The sequence below is a fragment of the Monodon monoceros genome, unplaced genomic scaffold (genome assembly GCF_005190385.1).
Source record: "Monodon monoceros isolate NGI ecotype Baffin Bay Population unplaced genomic scaffold, NGI_Narwhal_1 Super_Scaffold_11, whole genome shotgun sequence".
NCBI classification, from domain to species: domain Eukaryota; kingdom Metazoa; phylum Chordata; class Mammalia; order Artiodactyla; family Monodontidae; genus Monodon; species Monodon monoceros.
Genome location: NW_021703767.1, coordinates 83,096,802 through 83,122,645, shown reverse-complemented (window position 1 = coordinate 83,122,645; position 25,844 = coordinate 83,096,802). Strand labels below are relative to the sequence as shown.

Here is a 25,844-nt window from a genome sequence, read left to right as displayed (position 1 = left end):
GCACGAAACATGTGGGTGCTGAGCTCCTCACCTGACAGTGCCGCTGAAGAGCACCGGCTCTTGGGGAATGATGGAGAGTTTGCTCCGGAGGTCAGCAAGGCCGATATCACTGATTCTCACTCCGTCGATCTTGATACAGCCTCCAGATAACTCCACCAGACGGAAGAGGGCCATGCCCAGAGAGGACTTCCCTGATGAGTCAGAAGACGGGCAGAAAAGTCATTCAATTAGCAAATTCTGTGAAGACAAAACTGGTTTATTCTCAGGGCAACCTCATCTATTTTTCTATTTCTGTTCAATCATTATTTCAACTGATTAACTCAGGTAATGTATAAAACAATAGCCAGAAACAAAAACCAAAACCAAAACCAATGAACTTTCCTGGGACTTCCCTGGCAGTCCAGTGGTTAAGAATCCACGTTTCCACTGCAGGGGGCACGGGTTTGATCCCTGGTTGGGGAACTAAGATCCCACATGCTGCATGGTGCAGCCAAAAAAATCCCCCCCAAAATAATTAACTTTCCTGAGCTACCAAGAATATACATTTACATCACACAGCTCCAGCCTAAGAAGGAGTGGGAGGGACCATTATACTCTCATGAGAGTAAAATGGAGAAACTTCTCCTTTTCACCTTAGGAACAGGTACACAGGGTTAATGCTTCTCAGGCAAAGTGAGAACAGACAGCAAGGAGCTAGTGGCAAGTCAGAGGACAAGCTGTTTTCTCTCTCTTCTGTCCCCTTATCTTAGCTGAGAGAGAAACAAGACAAGGCCTTGCATCACTGTGGCAGCTGGGAAATGGAAGAAGTTGCCAGCTAAACACACAAGGGAAGGTGGTTTGGGCTTGAGAAAATGAGTGGCTATAGATTCTCTACCACAATAGGAAAATGCGGTAGAAAAGCAGGTTTGGGGTATAAAATAGCGAGTTCAGTATCACAGTGATAAGCAGAACAGCTTTGCTTGATTGACTCTTTTTTTTGGCTACATTGGGTCTTCGTTCCTGCGTGCAGGCTTTCTCTAGTTGCGGCGAACAGGGGCTACTCTTTGTTGCGGTGCGCGGGCTTCTCATTGTGGTGGCTTCTCTTGTTGTGGAGCACGGGCTCTAGGTGCAAGGGCTTCAGTAGTTGCAGCACGCGGGCTCAGTAGTTGCGGCACTTGGGCCCTAGAGCGGGTGGGCTTCAGTAGTTGTGGCATGCAGGCTCAGTAGTTGTGGCATGCAGGTTTTAGGGCACATGGGCCTCAGTAGTTGTGGCACGTGGGCTTCAGTAGTTGTGGCGCATGGGCTCAGTAGCTGTGGCATGCGGGCCTAGTTGCTCCACAGCATGTGGGATCTTCCTGGACCAGGGATCGAACCCGTGTCCCCCTGCATTGGCAGGTGGATTCTTAACCACTGCGCCACCAGAGAAGTCCCTTAATTGACTCTTCATTTAAAAAATGATACAAGTAATTCAAGCAGATTTAACATCAATCTCCCATAATCTCACTACTGCTTTTTTTTTTTTTCGGACACATTTACTTTTAGTGTTTTCCTCAGAGTTGAGATCATACCAGAGAAATAATATTGTAACTGCTTTTTCCTCTTAACATTACCTAGCAAGCACTCAATCATATTATTAGCTTTTCAAGACAAAGTTTTAGTGGCTGCAACAAATTCCATCATGTGGCTGTACTCTTACTTATTTAATCAGTCCTCTAACGTTGCACATGTAGTTTATTTAAAACTTACTATACTAATGCTATGGCAACCTGGTCAGTGCTCAAACTGCTCCTATCTCAGACGATTTCCTTGAAACGGATTCTCAGAACAGAAACTACTTTGTCAAAAAGATATAAATATTTTAAAAGCTCAGTGTTCTACCCCACCAAAAAAAAAGGTTTGACATAGTCCTATCTATCTACCATTCTGCAAGTCAGAATGTAGATAGTTAGATGTAGAACCACAGGTTTTTATCTGTTAGAGCAGTTTTCCCAATTCTTGACCCTCCTCCCCTCCCCTGGCTCCATGTTCTGAAAGACCTCTCATGGCAGCCTTGTGACTGTCTATTCAGAGGTCAGTGAGGGCACAAATACCTGCCTCACCCCAATGTTTGCAGCCACAGTCCTGCTGTTGAGATTTGACCCCCGTCAAACAACCTGTGGGAACCCAGAACGTCCATCTCCCTAAGGCAGGAGTCCTCAGGTCCATCTACCAGAAACGAGTTGGGAAACCTGAGTCCATGTAGCAGGACAGTTCTTGATGAGGCCTCTCTTCCTGGAACTGGCTTTTTCAGGACTGGAGGATCTGGTTAGTGGCCCCTCCCAGGTAGAAGGGAGGAGGTGGAGGCCCTCCCCAGTGCCGTAGCAGTGGTTCAAGATTTAAGCTGAGGAAGGAATGGCGCTCAAATAAACAGGTTAAGTTGTTCCACTTTAACAAAAGATCTGAGACTGGACTACCTTTGTACTGATGGAACGTGCTGGTAAAAAAGGCAATGAGGTCCTCACAGTGGTTACAACCATGGTAGAGAGCCAGGGCCTATGACGTAGTCTCAGAAGAAGCTTATTAGGATTACAGTTTAGACTTTGTAAGTCGGGCTATTTATAATTATTTTATTTTTGTTTATGTCTCTTCTGTCACTACTCATGGTTTAATAAAGTCCTGGTGAAAATTTCGGTCTGTCTTACCTGTGTTAAAGGGAAATCACAGGAAGGGAGGTCAGTCAGAACTTTCAGGGGAGCAGTGCACCCCTGGGGGCCAATGTAGCAGAGGGAATTCAAGGGAGAAAGCAAAGTAAGAGCCGTGGGGACATTCACCCTCCTTGGCTGGGCATTCTCTTTCCAATGCACAAGCCTAGAGGCAGTATCTTGTTTTGACATGAAATAATTCCTTCAAAGAGGAAGCAGCTTTTTCTTTTCTCCTTAGCAGGCTCTTTAAAGTAAATTGGCTCGAAAAGACTTTTTTTTAATGGCAAGAAAAAAAAAAGCTAAAAGAGTTTTGATGCCAAGGAAGCATGGAACTCAGAAAGCTAATGAGAAGTGACTCAGAGAGACCTCTTACACAAGGGTAAACAGGTTAGTGAAAGAAGACAAGACTCAATCTTGAAATGTTATTCAGGAAGGAAAGAGGGAAAGAAACACATTATTCAAGTCTTGACTCTAGAAATCTAAGGGGCATATAGTAACACATTTCTAAGAATAAGAGTGAAATTAAATGCCTAAAATGAAGGCCTAGTCTCTATTTGCAACTGATGTCAGATCAAGAAAATAATTTCTGTCTTCAAAGGAACATAGGTTCCTTACTTAGAATGATGTTGGCTTCTGATAAATATGAGGCTATACAGGTAACACATCACAAAGACCTTAAATTTTTTGTATATTTTGACTTCACAGAAATAAGGATGTTCACTGCAGTGCTATGCATAATAGTGAAAAATTGACAACAACCTCAATGCCCTTCAATTGGAACAGGGTTAATATAAATGATGGTACATCCATAAAATAGAATTTTATATAATGCTGCATAGAAATCATGTCATAGAATATTAATTGACATGGAAAATATTTGATAATTTTAAAAGTAGGCCAAGAAACAGTGTGTATAAAAGGACCTCATTTTTGTAAACACATTTGTTGATAGAAGAAGCCTAACAAGATATCCACCAAAATGTCAGCAGTAATTATCTCTGAGTAATGGAGCTATGGGCACCTTTCCCCTTTTGTACTTTGCTATATGTTCCAAATGTTCTACACTGAGAATGTATACTTTTATGATTAGAAAAAGCATTAAATGTTATGAAAGCAGGGTTGAAAAGAAGTCTAGAAAAGTGGTTTCAGAGACCGAGACACTAACTGCTCATCTAATAGGAATCTGATATGAAGGGATGAGACTGGTATTCAATAAACAGGAAATCATGGGCCCCAGACTTGATTCTGGTAGGTTCAAATGTTTCTCCAGAGAGGACATCCTTACCCGATCCCGTCCGTCCCACGATGCCAATCTTCTCCTTAGGTTTGATGGTGAAGGACACTTTCTTCAAGACCAGGGGGAGATTTTCTTGGTACCTCATCTCTGCATTCTCAAAGGTGACCTCTCCTTCCTGCGGCCAGTCAGAGGAGGGAGACTTGTTCTTAATTCTGGCAGGTGCTTCCAAGGAAAGAGTCTGGGGAGACAGAAGCGGCTGGTTTAGACTGACTATAGATTCTGGGGGAGCTGCAAGGCCTTGTCACAGAGAAGTAAAACGAGGACACCCAAAGCAACCACACAGAGAAAGCTGTCGCTCTGTTCCCTTGCTGTGAAAGAGACCCCTGGCAGTGAATGCTCATCACCAGTAAACTAGACAGAGACAAAGTACAGTGGTCTCTACACTTAGCAGTTTACAACAGCTACTAAGCAGCAGCTCGGGAAGGGCAGTGGCTTTCAAACTGCCTTCTGTCATGAGGAATTCTTCCCCAAAACCTCCTTGGAGGGACTCCCCTGGTGGTGCAGTGGTTAAGAATCTGCCTGCCAATGCAGGGCTCACGGGTTCGAGCCCTGGTCCGGGAAGATCCTACATGCCGTGGAGCAACTAAGCCCGTGCGCCACAACTACTGGGCCCGTGCACCACAACTACTGAAGCCCGACTGCCTAGAGCCCGTGCTCCGCAATAAGAGAAGCCACCGCAATGAGAAGCCCGCGCACGGCAACGAAGAGGAGCCCCCGCTCGACTCAACTAGAGAAAGCCGCACAGCAACAAAGACCCAATGCAGCCAAAAAAAACCAAAAAACCAAAAAACACTTCCTTGGAGACCAATGTGAGGCATGAAGCCTTCCATCCCTCTTCAAGCACAGCAGTTTTTATTGGAATTTTTTGAAAATATTCCCCTTGAAACAGGGTTCCATCATTTGAAAACCACTGGGCTGAACCCAAAGGAGGGAAAGTACATTTATTGAACATTAATGAGACCCTGGCATCCTGCCTTCTCAGTCAGTCCAGGAGAGACAGACTCTACTCCAAACTCCACCACTAATAGCTGCGTGACTCAGACATATCACTTCTTCACTCTTCGTCTTAGTTTCTCATCTGCAAATTGTGGGGAATAGATTAGATGATTTTGGAAATCCATTCTAGCTTTAAAATGCTGTGTTTAATACAACCATTGGATAATTTTTGTAATCAACAGTCACACTTCACAATGCTTTAAAACTCTCTGGTGACTAGTCATGGAGCTTATAGCCTCATAGGGAAGTAATGGCCAAAGACTGCAGTGTTCTGGCAGGCGGGGGTGGAGACTGAAGTCTAAAACTCCGTGTTGGGACAGGCATCCAGGTTGGGGACTGGCAGTGGGGATCCAGTCCTCAGGAATATGACTGGTTTGTGCAGAGTATACTCTGTACCACGGCTGACCATCACCCTGACCTTTCCAGCAAGAGACTCACACCAATAGTGATATTAAATCAAACACTATACACCCACAAATTGTCCACAGACCAGAGCACTGGGCCAAGAGACTCATGTATAAACATGAAGAATAGCCTTTAGCAGATTTATCAGATAGCCATCCGCCATTCTTTCTGATAACAATCATTTATAAGTTTAAGAAATACCCTACGACTGATGAGGTTCATTGACAAAATAAATCAGCAGGGCATGTCTCTACTAGAAGATGCAGTTTACATAATATACTCGTTCTCAGTGAAAGGCTAGTTTTTCAAAACTATGTTTGTAAGTCAACGTTCTAGCTGGAATTTGGAATGTATTCATTATCTGTAAATAATGATATAAATGCTAATAAAGTCTCTGGGCAGTTCACAAAATAGGTAACTCCTGAGAAATAGATTAAATTGAGAATCCTTACTACTCAGGACTCTGCTTCTCTCTACAGACAACCGTTTTCGAGTTCCAACTATGACACCAGCAAGACACTGCCCCATGGCAGGGCTGCAAGGGTTACTGGGGAAAGGTGGGAAGAGCTAGATCATCTCAGTACCGAATCATTAACTGGTTTCTGAACTGTGAATGCAGTTTAGAATTAGCTACGGAGCTTTTAAAACGTCAGAAGTCTGGGTCCTATCCCAGACCTATTGCATCAGAATCTTCAGAGATGAGGCCCGTGTTAGTCTTTGCCTCAAGCTCCATATGGGATACTGATGGCCTTCCCTGGTTAAGAACAAGTAAACTAGACTAAGACTTGAAATAATACATGGTTTTAAATAGTGTAAGGAAAATGTTACATTAGTCAGCTTAACTGAATTAATGAGATTAGTAACACTTTGGGGACTGCCCTGGTGGTCCAGTGGGTAAGACTCCATGCTCCCAATGCAGGGGGCCCGGGGTTTGATCCCTGGTTAGGGAACTAGATCCCACATGCACGCCGCAACTAAGAAGTCCGCATGCCACAACTAAGAAGGCTGCACACCACAACTAAGACCCTGTGCAGCCAAAATAAATAAATAAATAAATAAAAGGAATGCTTTGGAAATTAGCTGGTGAACATAGGTTCTCAATCAGGCACAATTCACAAATATATTTAGAAAATTTTAAGATATTCTCTTCTCCACTCCACACATGCTGGAGAGACCGCTGCCTCTCCTGTGGGACAAGATAAGGCAGAGAAAACAAGCAACATCCTGGGACATTTACTCGAGGCTGTAAAAGGGTAAAACTGCTCCATGAAAAGTCAGATTGTAGCAAAAGGCCTGTAGTAGCCTGACCTTGATGTAGTGGTTGATCCTCTCAACTGAGGTGAAGCGAGCTTCTGTCTCAGATGCCAGTCTGACAGTAAACTGGAACAGTCCTGTTAACTGACAACGGAAAACAAGAATCCGAGAGAGAATTTACTATTAATACACACCAGGCCAACGCCAGAAAACCTCCTTCATCTAAGGGATCACAACTCAAGTTATAAGAACTAACTGTGCACATGCAGCAGCTGGTTTTAGGGACCGAATCATTCTCTAAATATTTAAGACAATGCCTAATAGCACCCAATCAACTGCAATTCTCAGTGAATGCAGGTGGCATTCTGGTACTGCTGGCACTAACTTCCCTGTATCTGAGGGCTTTCCGCCCGTCTTTACATTTCCAGTAATTCAACTGTAGCTGAATAACTGCTGTGCTTCATACTTGTATCTACACCTGATGTAGTAGTCACAACAAATGGAGATTATATCAACCTGTGCACAGCAGTGAGAATGCTTCCAGCAAGGTCAAATAAGAGAAATGAGGCTGGGCCAAAACTGAACGCAGAGCCCTTGTGTGCCTCAGACTGAGGACTCTGAAACACAGTATATATAACACAGATTCTCCCCCCACCTCTAATAATCAAGGAAGTCTGCATAACATGGACAAATATCTTTGGGTATCTGTGAAGATACGTATCTCTTCTTAGGTTTCTTCTGGCTACTTATTTTTATCTTCCCAATATAGAAAAATGTCAAACGTATACAAGAATAGAGAGGAGAGTATAATGAACTCCCATGTAGCAAACATCCAACTAAAAAAATTATCAACTTACAGCCAACATTGTTTCATCTATACCACCCCATCCTTCCGTATTATCTGGAATCAAATCCCATATAGGCTATCATTTCACCCATAAATATTTCAGCTTATATCTCTCTAAAATATAAAGACTCCTTAAAAACAACCATTGTCACATCTTAAAAAGTTAGTAACAATTCTTTAACATCTTCAAATATCTAGTCAGTGCTCAAGTTCCCAATTGTTCTTTGATCTATTTGAAGACCTTCAACCATTCCTAGGAGCCAGAAGGGTTTACATATGTAACAGTATTGGGAAAATCAGGGGCCTGAAAATAAAACACACAGAAGAAATGTATTGATATATATTTCTTAGAAGACTAGGAAGGGCCAGAGATGAAAGGGTAGTGAAGACAGAAACCTACAATTAAGAAACCATTTTCAAAATCATATTTATTTAAGAAAAAAATAGCACCTATTTCATAGACAAATGCAACAGAGTTAAATCCCTTTATTCCTATACAGTCAACCTTCAGTATCCATGAGGGATTGGTTCCAGGACACCCGCCAATAAAAAAAAATCCACGGATGCTCAAGTCCCTTATAAAAATGGCATAGTATTTGCATATAACCTATACACATCCTCCTGTATCCTTTAAGTCATCTCTAGATTACTTATTATACCTAATACAATGTAAATACTATGTAAATAGTTATAAATACAATGTAGAAAATAGTTGGGCAAAAATAAATAGTTGCCCACCTACAGTAAATTCAGTTTTGCTTTCTGGAACTTTCCGGAAATTTCTCCCCCCAAGTACTTTTGATCTGCAGTTAGTTGAATCTATGGGTGTGGAACATGTGGATGTGGAGGGCTGACTGTACACCAGTCCAGAGTGTTACTGCCAAAGCAGACGGGGAAAAGCTCTAGGAGTCGGAAGTAAAACAATGGCTTAGGGTAGAGTCCCCTACCAGCTCTCTCCTAGGCCAACATACGAGCAAGAGGACGCCCCCATCCCAGAGACTAACCTGGACAGCATAGGAGATGGCAAGCCCCGCGTAGGCCGGGGGAATCTGCCCGTGCATGAGAACAATCATCAGCCCGGTGGTGGTGATCAGGGCAATGCTGATCAGGTCCAGCCGTACTGCCAGCCACCGCATCGCACACGTGAACAAGAAGAAGGGTCTCTGGTTGTTATCCAGTAGCTCCTGGTACCTGTGAGGAAGACAGAACACCTAATAGGCAAATAAAGTACCACACAACCCTGGTCATGGAGGATGCCAAAGCTCTGATGAGTTATGGGTGGAGGGCTAATACTGAAGTACTACTGTTTGTAACCAGGAGTGTGAGATGGAAACTTAAGGAGTGCAGAGTATTCCAGGCTCCACAGACAGGAGGACACGAGGGTTTTCTAGTTTTACCCTTTCAAAGAAACGTGTTAAAGATGCTAGGGAAAGATATCTACTTCAACAGCATAGGGAAAGCAGGAGGGAAGGAGACCAAATAAAGAGGCTGCTTAAGCTTTAGAAAAATGTTTTAGGTCGGGGTCATTTCCTCAAAGAAAGAGAGGTTACAAAGGTAAACTGCAGAAATAGCACAAGACCAGAGAAAAGGAAAACCTTGGACCGAAAGTGGAAATTACCTGCTGACACACTTGTCTCCCAAGGCCATGGAGCAAAGAACCAGGAGCAGTGATTTCAACCAAAGCAAAAAGACCTAGACAACTTTTGTCACTGCAGGAACAACACACCACTGTCACCAGGGGGCTTAGAGAGTAGATCACGCCCCACCTGAAAGTCTGGCGCCTACACACAATTAGAACTCCAGAGTGGGAGATCTGGGTGGGCAAAATGTGCTTTGCTTTAAAAAAAATCACTACCCTCCTTACAATAAGATATGTGCACTTTAGAGAAAATTAAGAAAATGCAATAAAAGAGGAAAATGTAAAATTCCAGTACTGTCACCACTCAGCTAAAACCAGAGTTAATATTCTGCTGCATTTACTCCCGGCATTTTTTTCAATGCACTCACATTTCTGTGGGTATGTACATACACACGTACACGGTCAGCATATTTTATTTTTCACTTAAAGTTAGGATGCATTTTTCTGAATTGTTTAACTAAACCTTTCTATTTTACAGTTCCTTTTTAACATTAATTACTTAATTTTTGGAATGAATAATATACTCTACAGGACAGAATATTCACAAGGTACAAAAGGTTTTATCCTGAAAAGTTGGTCTTTCTCCTGCCCTCCTCCAGCTACTCAGTTCCCCTTTCCAGTGGCAACTATTAGTTTCTTATGTGTCCTTTCAGAGATATTCTAAATGTTACAGATACAGACACATAATTAAAAGAAGCACACAATACCCGCCCATCTGTACCTTGCTCTTTCACTAATATGCCTTGGAGATCATTCATTATCAGTACCTAGAGAGCAGTCTCTTTCTTTTTAGGGGCCATATAATATTCCACCACATGGGGACAACACAGCTTATTTAACCAGTCCTCTACTGAATGACCTTTAGTCTAATTCAATCTCTTGTTAACACAAATCTCCACAATGACAATATATGTACATAAATTTCTCATACAAACAATATTCAACAGCTAAATAAAATGTCAGTCTAATGTCAATGAATGTCTTTTACTGTTCAAAAGATTAAAAAGTAAAAAAATAAAAAATAAATAATAATAATAATAAAAAAGCAAAACTCTGGGACTTCCCTGGTGCAGTGGTTAACAATCCACCTGTCAATGCAGGGGGCACGGATTTGATCCCTGGTCTGGGAAGATCCCACATGCTGCAGAGCAACTAAGCCTGTGCGCCACAACTAATGAGCCTGTGCCCCACAACTAACGAGCCTGTGCCCTAGAGCCTGCGAGCCACAACTACTGAGCCTGCATGCCACAACTACTGAAGCCCATGATCCTAGAGCCTGTGCTTTGCAACAAGAGAATCCACCGCAACAAGAGAATCCACCACAACAAGAGAAGCCACCGTGGACCTCCCTGGTGGCGCAGTGGTTAAGAATCCACCTGCTAATGCAGGGGACATGGGTTCAAGCCCTGGTCTGGGAAGATCCCACATGCCGCAGAGCAACTAAGCCCGTGCGCCACAACTGCTGAGCCTGCACTCTAGAGCCTGTGAGCCACAACTACTGAAGCCTGCGAGCCACAACTACTGAAGCCCACATGCCACAACTACTGAAGCCTGCGTGCCTAGAGCCCGTGCTCTGCAACAAGAGAAGCCACCACAATGAGAAGTCTGTGCACTGCAACAAAGAGTAGCCCCCATTCACTGCAACTAGAGAAAGCCTGCACACAGCAACAAAGACCCAGCACAGCCAAAAATAAAATAAATAAATTTATAAAATAAAAATTAAAAAAATAAAAGTAACCATTCCAAAAACAGCAAAAAAAACAAAACAAAAAAACAAGAGAAGCCACTGCTATGAGAAGCACGTGCACCGCAACAAAGAGTAACCCCCGCTCTCCACAACTAGAGAAAGCCCACGCGCAGCAGAGAAGAACCAATGCAGCCAAAAATAAATAAATAAAATAATTTTTTAAAAAAAGCAAAACTCCATCAAATATAGCCATTCAGAACTGAAAGCTAACAGACTCCAAATCTGTGTTTTTGTCTTCCCATTTGCTCAGAAGGGAGTTCCACCAAGCAAGTGAATCTTAACCAGAGATCATTAAATTACTAATACTCTTAGTAATGAGCTTTATAATCCGGAATTCTGACCTTGAAAGGCTTCTTAAACTCTCATTAAATGCTGAGATGCTGGCTCCCCATTGAGCCCTCGGGCCCCCATTGAACTAACCTGTGCAGAAATTCCTGCCCTTTGTTGTAGGCATGGATGGTGGCAAGGCCCTGTATGCTGGATGTGATGTGGGAGAGGAAAGGTGACTGCGTGATATTGTCCAGACGCTTCAGCTCGCGGATCAGAACCCTGGAGAGAGAATGTGTTCTGTGTCAGAGGGGTAGACTAGCAACTCTGGCTTCATCCTTTGCCCTGGAAGACATGAAGACTTCCTGTTTACCTGGAGACAATGTGCAGAATTGAAAAGAGGATGATGAGGGGCCCCACTGCCACAAGGAACCACGGGAAAACTCCCGCGATCATTCCAACACAGAAGAACACAAGGATGACGTTCTGGATGAACATCTCAGCCTGGAACGGCAGGCGCACATCGACTGGGGAAACCGTAAAGGAACACGTGTCAGATGCTGGGATCCACAAACCGGGAAAATGGAATTCTAAATTTCCCCCAATTTTTAAAAAACAAAAAGAGGCTCCCTAAAATTCCTATCTGAAAGTTATGATTTTTGCCTTTTAAACAGTCCGATCAAAGAAAAATCTGGAAACCTGGTTGCTCTAATTTTTCTTATCCCAAGAGCATTTAAGTGACCTTTCTCCCCTGTGCCTTCTTTTTGGTTCACTATGCTGCCCAACCCCTTTAAACATTTCTTCCACTTTGCAAAGTAATATATGCTTGTTGTAAAATATTTGGAAAATAAATATGCAAAAAACTTAAATAAACATAGTCTTTATTCTTACCAATATCAATGAACTGCAGCTAACATTTAAGAAATTTTTCATCATGGAAAATTTTAAACATACACAAAAGTTGAAAGAGTATAGAACCTCCAACAGTTATCAACATTTTCTTCACCGTTTTTTGGACATCTCCTCCCCCCGCCTATTTTCATGCAAATCTGAGACATGTTGATACCACTGATTTTTTTTTTCAATCGTTTTTCCATTTGTCTGTGTGTATGTGAGTTTAACAGAAATGGGATCATGTCATGCACATGTGTAGCACTGTTCTGTGTATCAGTGATGGTTTTGATCCCTTGTTACCTCTGGCCATGGCTTTACACTGGCCTATCAACATCTGAAACAAACTCCTTCTATGGAGGCAATACAGTACAGTAGTTAAAAACATTAGCTCTGGGGTCAAAAAGATCTGGGCTCAATTCCCAGCTTGTTATTTAATAGCTGTGTGATCTTCAGCAAGTTATTTAACCTTTCTAGGCATCAGCTTTTCCGTGTATTCAGTGGATGAAACGATATCCACACCTCATAGGGCTGCTGTGAGGATTAGGATAACGCATGTAGAATATTCAGTACACAGTAAGCCCTCAATAAATGTCAGGCAGCATCACTATCATTGTGGCCTACGGGAGTAGAGTTGACCCTTGAACAACGTAGGGGTTAGGGACGCAGACCCTCTGTACAGTCAAAGGTCCACATATAACTTACAGTCAGCCCTCCATCTATGTGGTTCCTCATCCATATTTCCATATCTGCGGATTCAGCCAACCTGTCGTTCAAGGGTCAACTGTATTTAAGTTCTGGTGCTGGCACAGTCCATGAAGCATCCAGCATCCAGCAAACCTGTCAGAGGTTATAGGTGTCCAGGAACCTATGCACTACCCGCAAGTAAATGTGTGTTTTGGACTCTGAGATGCCCCTGTCCAAAGACTCTATGCTAACTCAGTGCTCTGAACTGGTTTTCAGTTTAAATAAGATCAAATAAGAACTCAGACAAAAGGTGAAAAAGCAGATAGGTCCTTAGCCTAAAGAGTTTGCAATGTGGAGAAAATGCCAAAACTAAAATGTTCCTGACGCAAACATCGACAGCCACTGTGCTCCAGAGCACAACAGAGAGAAGCAGTGAGAAATACCTTCATCCATGTCTTTGGAAAACCTGTTGAGAATCCTCCCAGTGGGGGTAGTGTCAAAAAACTTCATAGGGCTTCGAAGGATCCTTCGGAAAAGCTCGTCGTGGAGCCGGGAGGAGGCTCGCAATGTGCCCTGAGGGGCAGAGCACAGCGTGATCAGAGATCCGGGACTCAGGCAGGCTCAGCTCCCACTCCACGGGGTCGCAACTCCACAGGACATCGACGCCCAAAGCCGGGAGAAGGGCGAATGGTCGTGGAGGAGGGAGGTGGCTAATAGGAAAAAGCTGAGGCTGATGGGATGCAGGTCACTTCGGAGAGGGCCATCCTGCTTTAAAGGAGCTCCCCGACTCAGAGTAAACCTGAGGGATGCCAGGCGGAATCCTAACCACACAGCCTCTGGGGAGAGGAGGAGCAGAGGCCCCCACCGGCGCATACCTTGACAAAGACCACTCCGCGAATGGCTTTCAGGATCAGCATGACTGCCATGGAGAGGGCGTAGATGCTGGCATAGTACTGCATGAGAGGATTGTCCTTCATGCTGCTGCTCACAGACGTCCTGTTTTCCTGAGTCACCGTGGTGTTCTGTTTGGAGGCAAGGGTCTGTGAGGCAAGACTCCCAGGGACTGCCAAGAACCCCGCATCAGGGCCATTCTTGGCTCAAGGGAGGGTATAGGATAAAAACTCTGGGACCTGGTTGAGGCAGACTTTGCCCTGCTCCCTCTCTCTTTTCTTTTTTTTTTTTTTTTGCGGTACGCGGGCCACTCACTGTTGTGGCCTCTCCCATTGCAGAGCACAGGCTCTGGACGCGCAGGCTCAGCGGCCATGGCTCACGGGCCCAGCCGCTCCGCAGCATGTGGGATCTTCCCGGACCGGGGCACGAACCTGTGTCCCCTGCATCGGCAGGCGGACTCTCAACCACTGCACCACCAGGGAAGCCCCCTCTCTCTTTTCTAAGGACGACAGCAGGCAGCCTACAGTTTGCTACTGATAAGCTCTATTGCTCCGTGAGTTGGTCAGGGAGCAATTATCTGCTGAGGTTACATTAGGGACTCATCTCTTATCCTGGGTAATCCTTGTTCATTGCTTCTTTTAACTGAAAACTAGAACAGCTTCCCTAAGGAGAGACAGGGACTATGGAGAGATGGCCACCTTATGAGACATATAATTTTCCCATTAATGAGGAACCTTACCCCACTTCCTTGCTTGATCCAGTAACTCAACCACCAGTTGCTGAAGGCGGTACTGCCCACGTTCAGCATGAAAAGGGACAGAATGACCAGGAATGCCAAGGGGCCCCCGGCAGCCTGGATGTAGACACCATATACTGACCAGGGCACGGAACCCTGCCCCTTCTCTTCCATTTGCACAAGCTGCCCTAGGTAAGGAAAAGAGAAACGCGAACTCAGAAAGGAAAGGCTGCTTTTCAAAACTAAGTCACCTGTAGAACAGCAGAATCAAAGGGAGCCTACAGTTTCACAGAGCTTTAGATGAGAATTATTTCCCCTTCATCAGGAGCATTCATTTATCCATGTAACATTTACTAAGCACCAACTATGAACCAGGCCCAGGATGAGGTCCTGGAGCGGTAACGAAGATTAAGACCAGGTCCCTGCCCTGGAGATCTGGTTCAGATCATCCTTCCACAGTCTAGTAGGACAAACAGGTAAATAAATACATAATTATAATAAAATGTGCGAACTCCAACGCTAGAGCTATTTGCAGGGCAGCATGGGAACATCCAGGAAATGCACATAACCTACTTGCGGGAGCTGTGAGGGGCTTAGCAGGGCATTTTCCCGGAAGACTTTCTATGCAGTCCATATTGCGTTATTTATTTATTTTTTTGGCCGTGCCACGTGGCTTGTGCAATCTTAGTTCCCTGACCAAGAATTGAACCCAGGGCCTCAGCAGTGGACGCGTCAGAGAATTCCCCATACCATGTCTTGAAAGGTAAGCCAGAGTCGGCCAGATGGGGAAATGATGGGCACAGGTGTGGGGAAACAGCAAATCAGTATACACAGATATCCAATTCAGCGTGGCTGGAACAGTCTGTGTGCCTAAGGAGTGGCAGGAGATAAGGCTGATTAAGGAGGCTCTGGTCAGGGGATAAAGGCATTTGAACTTTATCCTTCAGACAAGAACTTCTCAAGAGAATGGGCTACAGGGGTGTAGAGATTTGACTCCTCGGCCCTGCTGTGCACTAGATGGGCCTGGGATGGCCAGACCAGCCACCTCAGGCAGCCTCTACCATGCATCCCAGGGGCTCAAAGAAATAGTGGCATTTTTCTGTGTGTGCCAAATCAAGAAAAAGATTAGAAAATGCGGCTTTGACATTGGGAGGCCACTGAAAGGCCTCAGGCAGGAAAGTGAGTTGGCTGGTTTTTAACTAGATCTCTCTGCTGTTCATGTGGAGGACTGATTTAAAAGGAGGCAGCTATAACAGTCTGGGTAGATGATAAAGGCCAGAACCAGGGTCATGGCAATGGGGACGGAGTTTCAGGAGGTAAATTCAGTAGGACGGCATGACTGACTGTGGGAGGAGAGAAAAGATTCCAGGATATTTCCTAGGGGCTCTGTGGGCTGGTCAGGTGATTGATGCTGACAGGAGAATACAGAGAAACATCCCCACAGGAAGCAGCCTCTCCCCTTTATCATATATGATGTGTAATTACCTTGGAACAAGCAACACATGCCTTGAGCACTTGCGATGTGAGTCTCCAGGTTAGTGGCTATGTAAATAAGGACAAATGTCCCCTAAAGACATTCTATTTTTTTTATACTGTCTATGGCAGGAACTGACAGATGTCTCAGGCTTCTGTGCTGTGTTTGCTTTGTGTGTGTGAGAGTAAGGCATCTCAATTCACACCGGAATTCAAAAGCTCATATGTGGCTAATTGAAAGAAAGACAAAAGGCAGGGGGAGTGGTAAATCAGGATGGTCACCTCCTAATGCCAAATGCTTTAAGAACAAGGAAATGAAAAAAGCAGTGGCAAACCCAGGAAAGGTCCTGGATTCAACACGTCAGGTGAGGAGGTGACACAACAGAAAGAACTTTAAAACAGGACTGCATTTTTATTTATTATTATTCTTATGCTTTGCAAACTGACATGCAGCTTCAAGTTCACAAAAGTGAAAATGCCTAAGGTATTGCATATAGCTTTTCTAACTCCCAAGATTTGTTTCAGTTGATAAGATAAAGGGTTTAAAAAACAGGACCAAGGACTCTGGATAGGAAAATCAAGTAGGAAAAACCTTGGCGGTAACTCTTCACCACAGCCCTGCTGCAGTCTGCTTGGGACAAGCAGAGGAGTGTATCAATGTAATGGGGGAGGTTCTGAGGATGTAGGCATTCTTAAAGCTGGCATGCCTCTGCATTGGTTGGCATGACTTTTAAAGAGCAGAGATGAACCCACGATTCAATTTTTGCTTAGTCAAGATGACTCAGCTATGACTACCTACACCTCACCCCACCCTGCATAGGAAAAGAGGGCATAGGATTAAAGGACATTCTTGTTGCCTTGCTCGGCTTAAGAAAACACAAAGCGCCTCATGGTCTCCCACAATCATACAAAAATCTGGTATTCTAGAAATATAAGGCCAGGCGCTCTACAACACACAATGCTATTAAACAGCATGAATTACCACATGGCGTAATTTCTGATAAACTTTTTTTTTTTTTTTTTTTTGGCGGTACGCGGGCCTCTCACTGTTGTGTCCTCTCCCGTTGTGGAGCATAGGCTCCGGACGCGCAGGCTCAGCAGCCATGGCTCACGGGCCCAGCCGCTCCGCGGCATGTGGGATCTTCCCGCACTGGTGCACGAACCTGCGTCCCCCGCATCGGCAGGCAGACTCTCAACCACTGCGCCACCAGGGAAGCCCCTGGTAAACTTTAATGACACACTTTCCACCATCTTTCTGTGTTGCCAAAATGGTGCTCATGAACGTCCTGGCTGGCTGATACTCTCAAGAGCATCATCAATGTGAAAAAGAGAGGCAAACATCAGGTTCTTATCAGGCCATGCTCCAAAGTCATCATCTGGTTTCTAACTGTGATGGTGAAACATGGTTATATTGGCAAATTTAACTGATAATCACAGGGCTGGGAAAATTGCTGTGAACTTAAACAAGTGTGGAGAGATCAGCCCTAGATTTGTTTTGTTTTGTTTTGTTTTTGCTGTACGTGGGCCTCTCACTGTTGCGGCCTCTCCTGCTGCAGAGCACAGGCTCCGGATGCGCAGGCTCAGCGGCCATGGCTCACGGGCCTAGCCGCTCTGCGGCATGTGGGATCTTCCCAGACCGGGGCACGAACCCGTGTCCCCTGCATCGGCAGGCGGACTCTCAACCACTGTGCCACCAGGGAAGCCCCAACCCTAGATTTGATGGGCAACACAAGATGTAGAAAAATAGCAGGTCCCATCCTGTCAGTTTGGTTTCATTGTACTGACAACCTCATCTAGCATCATGGACCATGAAAAAGCAAGTGTGTGAAAACACACTGGAGGGAAAACCATGGGATCCTTTTTCTAGGGATGTAATACATATGTGCAAATAAAATGCTTCAGTGGAAAATAAAAACCAAAAAAAACTTTAATGACAAATCTCAAAAAAGTTCATTACCTTCCTCTGGCTTCACTGCTTTCTCCTTCTTTACTGACCCTGTTTTAGGACACTTGTCTTGTGTTTTCTTCTGTGAACCACTGGTTTTCTTTTTAGAATTAATCTTAAAAAAAAAAAAAAAGTGTCTCCGTCATCATGATATGGCCATTCAGACAAATGTCCAAAGGACACGTTAGCGAATCATCCATCGAGCTGCTGCTCTTATTGAAAAGAGACACATCCAGCTTCTTAAAAGTTAACTTCTGTAACTTCCCCAACTCCTTAAATCTTTGAGCTGGGTTCCTACCATTCCACTGACACTGTTCTCCCCAAAGTAACTAAAGACCTAAACTCCAAACACAGTAGCCTTTATGCTGTTCTCATCCATTCCAACTTGTCCAGAGTATTTGAGCTGGGGTCACTTCCATTCTTTCCATCTCTGATCCCCACATCACTAAATCAAATCATAGATCTACCATGGGATGAACTTCCGCTTCTCAGCCTGCTTTTGCAGCACCTCCACATTCTGGACCTAGCCTATCCATGCCTCACATCACATTGCCATTTCCCACTTCTAGACTTTTATCCACCTGGTTCTTCACTTGGGATGCTCCTCTCCTCTCCCAACGCAATCACAGTTGTCCCCATTCAGATGGATTCAAATCTTAATTCTCCCTGAGGCAACTTAACACTCCTCTAGAATAGAGTTCACCCTCCCCTGTTCTCCCAGGCACCTGTTAGTACTTTCACAGCATGTTGCTACATATGTGACCTGGTGTTGTTACATATGTACATATGTTGTTACATATGTACGAGCATAAGAGTATTGGTCTTCCCTAGAAGACTGCAAGTCCCACAAGGACAGAGGTGACATCTCACTCATGGTTATAACCTACACAGGGCCCAGCACCCAGAACTGCCCATAATGGGGCATGCTGGGACTTACGAAACATTCATCAAATTGAACCTGAGATAATAGAAACTACTTAATGTTCTCCTTTCCAAGTTCCTCCTATATCTTTATACAGGAAATTCTCTATACATAGTTTATTACATTTAATTCTATGTCACTGTCAGCCTCATGACCCCAGTTTGCTCTCCAACTAGATTTTTTAAATTGACAGTGAAAAAAACATCAGAAAATAATATAAAATTTAGAGCCACATCTGGAACATAAGATAGGACTCTAAATTTTATATTTACCACAGTGCATGAATAAATGCACTCTCTAAAGAGAAAATTACTATTTGTTGACCACTGACTGGGATAAGAACATTACATATTATTTCAAATGCACCAACTCAAAGAGGCAGGTGCCACCCCCATTTTTAAGATGAGGAAACTGAGGCTCAGGAAGGTGAAGTGATATACTGAAAGCACGCTCCTTCACTCAACATGCTCCCTCTTGATATTCCTTTGCTCCTTGGACATTTCATGTTTTAGCTTCTCTCCCTTTCGTTTTCCCCTCCATGTGTACAGTGAGGAGGAAATGATCTGAAGAGCCCAAAGCACCGTGAGAGTCACAGGGAGAGATCACAAAATCCAAATCTGGATCAGGTGTCTCTATAGCAATTACTGATGACGCTTGCAATGTCAGAGTTATATCAAAAGGCCTAAAACACATCATGAACAATGAGTTGTACTGAACCTGAAATCAAACAGGATGATACCCAAACACTGAAATAAGAGTCCCAGAAAAGGTCCCAATAACTTTTTGCTTTCATCCTACTCAACATCAAAATGACCTAGTAGCTAAGAAGCGGCTTTTAGCCCAGCCTGAGTGAACTCCTAGGACCCAAGGCGACCAGAGGATATAAAGGTCAAGACTAGAGCCAGCTCTACGTACGCCCTTGTCTTTGCCTAACTCAGAGCCCAGAACGGGCGGCCAGCTTTCCGTGTTGCTGCAGGAGGCCCGGCAGTGCAGCACTTTGGAGTCGAACTGACCTTTCCAGCAGGCTGTTGAACCCTTCTGAGCCCCCGTTTCCTCAGCTGTACAAGTGGAGGATAATCGTATCTGGCCGCAGAGCTCTGTTAAAATGGCTGAACAGGATGACAGCTATAAAGTGCCTAATCCAGGAATTGGGACACAGCTGGTACTAGTTAATGAGTGCCAAGTCGGCAGCCAAGACACCATAGATAATTTTCAAATGTATGCAGTACTTAATGTCTCTTCTCTGCCACCTTATTCATTTGATTATTAAGAAAGGAGCTTCCTAATGTTTCAGTCAGGATTTGATGGAGTTTAGGAAGCTAAGTTATGACTGAACAGCAGCACACACTGAGCCCACGTCCTTCTCCTTGTCATTGCCTTGCTGATAAACTCTCAGTGACAGAAGATCTCGGTTCTCTAACCCCACAACCCTGCCCTCGCAGAATAGAACCAGTATGCGGACTAAAGCACAGCAGTCTGGTCACCAGAGAACAGGGCCCCTGCCAACAAGACACGGACAATGAGTTCAGCTGAGATTTCTCCATCACTCACTACGGTCCTATCTCTCTTGTGGAAAGACACACACACACACACACACACACCACGAATCTTACCTCAACTGGGGGTGTCTCTCCCAGCAACAGGTTATTAAAAATGGTAGCATAATCACCATTTAGATTCATCAGTTCCTCGTGGGTGCCTCTTTCTGTAATACAGCCCTCTTTCATGAAGATCACTTCATCACAGTCAGCCAGGTACTGGAGACAAAGACAGGGACAACATGGTGTGGCTGATACTTGTGCGAATACATCCAAACGCCTAGACCTTAGTTCAGCGGTTCTCATCTGGAGGTGAACAAGCCCCCCAGAGGACACTTTGTAACATCTGGAGACATTTTTGGTTGTTACAGTTGGGGGGGAGGGGGTACTACGGCCATCTGGTGGACAGAGGCCAGGGATGCACAGGACAAGCCCCCCACAAGAGGGAGCTCTCTGGCCCCCAAACCCCACTGTGCTGAGACTGAGAACCCCTGCTTTAGTTTGTCCTGCCTCGTGATGTAGTTCAAAAACCAGTTCCTCTAATTTTTGACATAAATCTGCTGATGAAGCCACACAAAGGGCTGCATTAAACCTCACATCCCTTCCCTGCGCTCAGAAGTACATATAATTACAGTCTTTCTGCGGCAGAATGGGGGCTTAGCCCCCCAGACTTGACAACATATGCAAAGCAGATGGTAACATCCTTGAGCTGCTCTCTGAAGTGGCTGCTGGTCATGGAACGACAGAGGGAGAACTTGTTTTCCCTAAACAATTCCCACTCGCGCATAGATGTTAACACAACCCTTTCCAAACTGTCTCATACCCAAACTCCATTTTCAGTCTACTCCTCTCAGCCCTTTTACTTACTGATTTACATGCAGAAGCTAACATGCTCCAAGGATCTCTGATTCAGATGGCCATCTGATATAACAAGCTTTATTAGTACAATGGAACAGGGGGCTATTTGCTGAGGAAGTGAACACTCATGATTCCAGGGACCTCTAGGAGCCCCACAAAGGTACCTGGACCAAGCCCACCTCCCTGTTTCTGATTTCTCAAGCCAAGGTGGGGAGCCTGGGGAAGGAAGCACCATACCTGTAACTGGTGGGTAATGAACAGAACCGTCTTCGACTTGAGGTGCTTCTGGATAGCACTGTTGAAGATGTGGTTGCCCACGTGGGCATCTAAGGCACTGAGGGGGTCATCCAGGATGTAGATGTCTCGGTCACTATACAAGGCCCGGGCGAGGCTGATCCTCTGGCGCTGCCCACCACTCAGGTTGGCTCCGCGCTCGCCAATCTACAGGAGCCCAGAAAGCACGGGAAGCCTCCAGCTCAAGTCCAGAACAATGCTCAGTGATCACCCCAGTCACCTCACATCTCCCCCACCCAAACCAGCTTCTTCTCTTCACTTCCCCACCTGGATGAAGTGCTGCCATGTCCTCCAGGGCCCACACAGAACTGGGGGGGCATCAGCCCGGATGCCTCCTCCCTTCCCACCACCATCTGGTTCCTAACCAATCCTGTATCTGAGCCGCACCACGCCCTCTTGATGTCCCGCTACAATCCATTCTCCATGGGCAGAAAGACCTTTCCAAAACACAAAGCTGACCATGTCCCACCCTTTCTTAGTCCTAAAGAACATAATCTAAGTCCCCAAATATGGCAGACAAGGCAGGCCCTTTACCACCTGGTTTCCCAGCAACTCTCAGCCCCCAGTGTCAATCCCCCTTCCATACCCTGGGATTTGAGCATTTTCAATTGTGTGTCTATTATGAACACACACCACCACTGTCATGCCTTCTCCTGTACCGTGTCTGCTCAATTCTGGCGTCCTCTCCTCTGTGAAGTCTCCCCTCCCCCTCTCCACTAACACCCAAAAGAAAGGGGACTCTTTCATCAGCCTATTTTGTGCCTATTTGTCGGGATGTCTCTCTCGATTGTAAGCTTTTTGAGGACACAGACTATTGTCCTTTTCTTTTATATTCCCAGTGCCCCCAGCAGCTTCTGCACATGCAGCCGGCATATAACAAGCACTTAATAAATATTACTAAATAAACGAATGAAAAAAATCAATTGTCAAACGGCAACTGGCTCTGTATTTTTAAAAAAATCTTATCCTTAAAAAAAATTCAATTAATTCAGAGGTTTTCAAATAAGAACATGTATGAGAATTACCTGCAGGGCTTGTTAAAACATATTGTGGAGCCCCACCCTTAGAGTCTTGGATTCAGTAGGTCTCAGGTGTGGCTGAGAATCTGCAGTGATGCTACTGATTTGCTGCTAATCAGGGGACCAGGATCTGAGAACCAGTCAACTAATCAAACCATTCAAATCTGGTTTGAGGGCTTAAACTGAAGTCAGCTGAATAAAAGAGTCAGCCCCAGAGACCTCCAGGACAGGTCATGGGAGGTGAGTGTCAACACTGAAGGCACTAGCCAGTTCCAAAGACAAGCCTCTGGGAACTGTTCCAGGGCAGAGAAGCAAAGAAAGGCGGGTTTGTGCTAAGGGCTCTTTCTTTCTAGAGGGAGAGGCCTCTCTAGAAACCATGTGTGAGTAAGGAAGTTGGCAGAATGAAGTTCAGGGGAAGAAGCTCAACAAGCACATGCTTGACTTTGGTTTTAAAAATGAATAGGGTAGGGGCTTCCCTGGTGGCGCAGTGGTTGAGAGTCCGCCTGCCGATGCAGGGGACACGGGTTCATGCCCCGGTCCGGGAAGATCCCACATGCTGCGGAGCGGCTGGGCCCGTGAGCCATGGCCACTAAGCCTGTGCGTCCGGAGCCTGTGCTCCACAATGAGAGAGGCCACGACAGTGAAAGGCCCACATAACGCAAAAAAAAAAAAAAAAAAAATGAATAGGGTAGAAAACATGAATTCTGAACCAACAATGGGATTTTGTTTAAAATCCACATGACATGAAATATTTATATGCTTAAAACAGGTAGTGTTGGGGCTTCCCTGGTGGCGCAGTGGTTGAGGGTCTGCCTGCTGATGCAGGGGACACGGGTTTGTGCCCCGGTCCAGGAAGATCCCACATGCCGTGGAGCGACTGGGCCCGTGAGCCATGGCCGCTGAGCCTGCGCGTCCGGAGCCTGTGCTCCGCAACGGGAGAGGCCACAACAGTGAGAGGCCCGCGTACAGCAAAAACAAACAAAAAAACAAAAAACCAGGTAGTGTTGATATTCCTGCCCTAAGGACCAAATGCTTTCCTAACATAAAGTCCCAGAGAAAGTAAAACTCCCGTGTAGGTTCTTCTCCCATGCATTTAAGATGCACTCCTAGGAGGTGGCTCTGGCATAGCCCTGCCACCTATCTTCCAGAATCCTCTCTGCTAAACACCCTGGCCCACCAGGGACAGAAGACTTGTACCTCCGTCAGGTCACTGTTGGGAAGGATAGCCAGGTCAGGCCTCAGGCAGCAGCTGTTCAGCACAGAGTTGTATCTGAAGGACACAAAGAGACCCAGCATCAGGGACACGGTTGGGGTAGAGCCTGCTGACTCGGGCTGCCTGTGTCTCACACAGCCAAGATGAAAGCATGACAGAAACCAAACATTCCTTGCCTTTCTTCATCAAATTCCTTCCCAAAGAGGATGTTGTCTCTCAGAGTGGCATTGAGGATCCAGGCCTGCTGCGCCACATAAGCGAAGGTTCCATTGACTGCAATGCTGCCCTCTAGAAGTGACATCTAGGGAAAGAGACACCATCTAATGGCATCACAATGCAAAACCATCACCCTAAGCCAGCAGAACCCCCGACATTCCACAGCGGAGTTGAAAATCTTGGCAATTTCCTTGGATACTTTTTGAACCCAAATCTGGACCTCACCTTTGTTCCACAGAGAGCAAAGCTACAGCAGTAGCTACAGCAGTCAAGAAAATCAAAGTTCTCCTTGCTTACGTGTGATGGGAGCCCAGCATAACCCATGACTTGAATGAACAAATACTTCATTCAGCAACCCATAAGCTACTTTATTATCCTCCTTTTTTCCTAACTGCAAACTGTTCTAATTGAAGGAAGCACAAGCAGAAGGCCCCTGCAGAATTCCCCTGGGGGGTATGCTGTAAAGGTTTAGAGCTAGTCCCTGCCTCAAGATGAGCGCAGGTCAACTCATCCACAGAATTAATACAGGCTGTTGGCTACATCAGCTGCTTCTGTAAAATGAAGACCAGAGGGGAAAAAATTCCAGTTAGACATCAACTAGTATTGCTGAGTATCTACACAATGATGACAGGCCCTCCCCTCCAACATGCAGAGACTACATGATGAGCCATGTGCTTTGAATTGTGTTTTCCATTGCAGTGGTCCACATGAATCGATTTACCCGTTTTAAGCTCTTTCAGTGTTCCTTTTGGAACTAACAGTAGATGTTTGTCTTGGGTTAGGAATGCTATAGCTTGAAACAGTTTCATTAACCAATCTGCACATACAAGTTTGTCCTCTCAAACATGGTAATGCACAGTGTACACACACAGGCCGTAACACAGTACCACGACTGCCCCCAAACAGGTAAGTACACTGATAATGCACTCAAGTGTTCAGAAACCCCCTGAGGGTCTAACTGTGGAAATCCAGCTCTCTCGGCTGCTACAGTACAAACACCCCACACTGCAGACCGCCAACAAAGAGTTACACTCTAAAGAAGCAGGGCTGACCGGTATTCCCAGACTCTCTGTCAGAGAGAAGTCTGTCAGGATTTGATCCAGAAGCAAAGACCCACCCATTTTTCAATTTAACTGCTGCCCACTAACCCTTCCTTCCCCTTCACTCCACCTGTGTCTCTCATCACTGGCCCTGAAATCTGGCTGATGATCAGAAATCACATAGGAGGTCTTTGGCTTTTTACGAAGACCACTGGCTGAGCCCAGCCACTGTACAGCCTCATAAGGCAGAAGCGGGTGTGGGTGGGAAGCTGCACCTCCAGACGATTTGAATACAGGCTTCCTCAGACCACCCCGGGCACCACTGCTCTAGAGGAGAGCCACAACTCCATCAACCGTGACAGTGATGCTGAACAGGACCAAATATTCCACAGACTGGACGCTACAAAACCATCTTCCCCAGCCCCTTCTCCCATTTGTTTAATTTCCTCAATATGGAAAAATGACTCAGAGGACTTCATCCATCAGGAGGAATAACCTTAAGTTTATCCTCATCTCACCCAACAAGTCAAGCTAGTTTAATCCAAATGCTGACAGCCTTCTTCCGGGCCCTCTGAGCACTATTCACTCACTGCCCTGTGCTGTGCTTGTGTGTCTAGAAGGCCTAGCACCCCAATCAGACTATGGACACTCCTCTTTTTTTTTTGGGCAGCGCCACGTGGCATGCGGGATCTTGATTCTGCAACCAGGGATCAAACCCACGCGCCCTGCAGTGGGAGCATGGAGTCTTAACCACTGGACCTCCAGGGAAGTCCCAGAGCATGGACTCCTTGAGGGCATAATTCTTTCAATGGTTAGGCTGAAAACGGAGTGGGTCTTTATTTCTAGATCAAATCCTGAAGGCTCTCTCTCTGAGAGGGAGGCTGGTGAGGCTGGTCCATTCGTTGGCAGTCTGCAGTCTGTCCATCCCTTACCTCTGACATTTCCCAACACACTGTCCGGCATACCTATGGCACTCAGTAAATACATGCTGAATAAAAGAAGGCAAGAG

At 45.3% G+C, this 25,844-nt stretch overlaps 1 protein-coding gene across 4 annotated transcripts in view; it reads right to left on the bottom strand.

Annotated features, from left to right (window-relative positions):
* The window catches only part of ABCC5 (ATP binding cassette subfamily C member 5), a 100,551-nt gene that overhangs the window by 15,930 nt on the left and 58,777 nt on the right, over positions 1-25,844 (bottom strand). For all 4 annotated transcript variants that reach the window (XM_029214166.1, XM_029214168.1, XM_029214165.1 and 1 more), the window contains exons 13-26: positions 23,756-23,880; positions 23,564-23,636; positions 21,291-21,494; positions 20,271-20,414; positions 17,748-17,850; positions 14,321-14,505; positions 13,566-13,712; positions 13,134-13,263; positions 11,486-11,639; positions 11,266-11,394; positions 8,464-8,650; positions 6,667-6,756; positions 3,946-4,135; positions 32-191 (exon numbers count right to left, since the gene is read on the bottom strand). In XM_029214166.1, the coding sequence (XP_029069999.1) occupies positions 32-191; positions 3,946-4,135; positions 6,667-6,756; positions 8,464-8,650; positions 11,266-11,394; positions 11,486-11,639; positions 13,134-13,263; positions 13,566-13,712; positions 14,321-14,505; positions 17,748-17,850; positions 20,271-20,414; positions 21,291-21,494; positions 23,564-23,636; positions 23,756-23,880 (2,021 nt within the window). The remainder of the gene's footprint in view (positions 1-31; positions 192-3,945; positions 4,136-6,666; positions 6,757-8,463; positions 8,651-11,265; positions 11,395-11,485; positions 11,640-13,133; positions 13,264-13,565; positions 13,713-14,320; positions 14,506-17,747; positions 17,851-20,270; positions 20,415-21,290; positions 21,495-23,563; positions 23,637-23,755; positions 23,881-25,844) is intronic.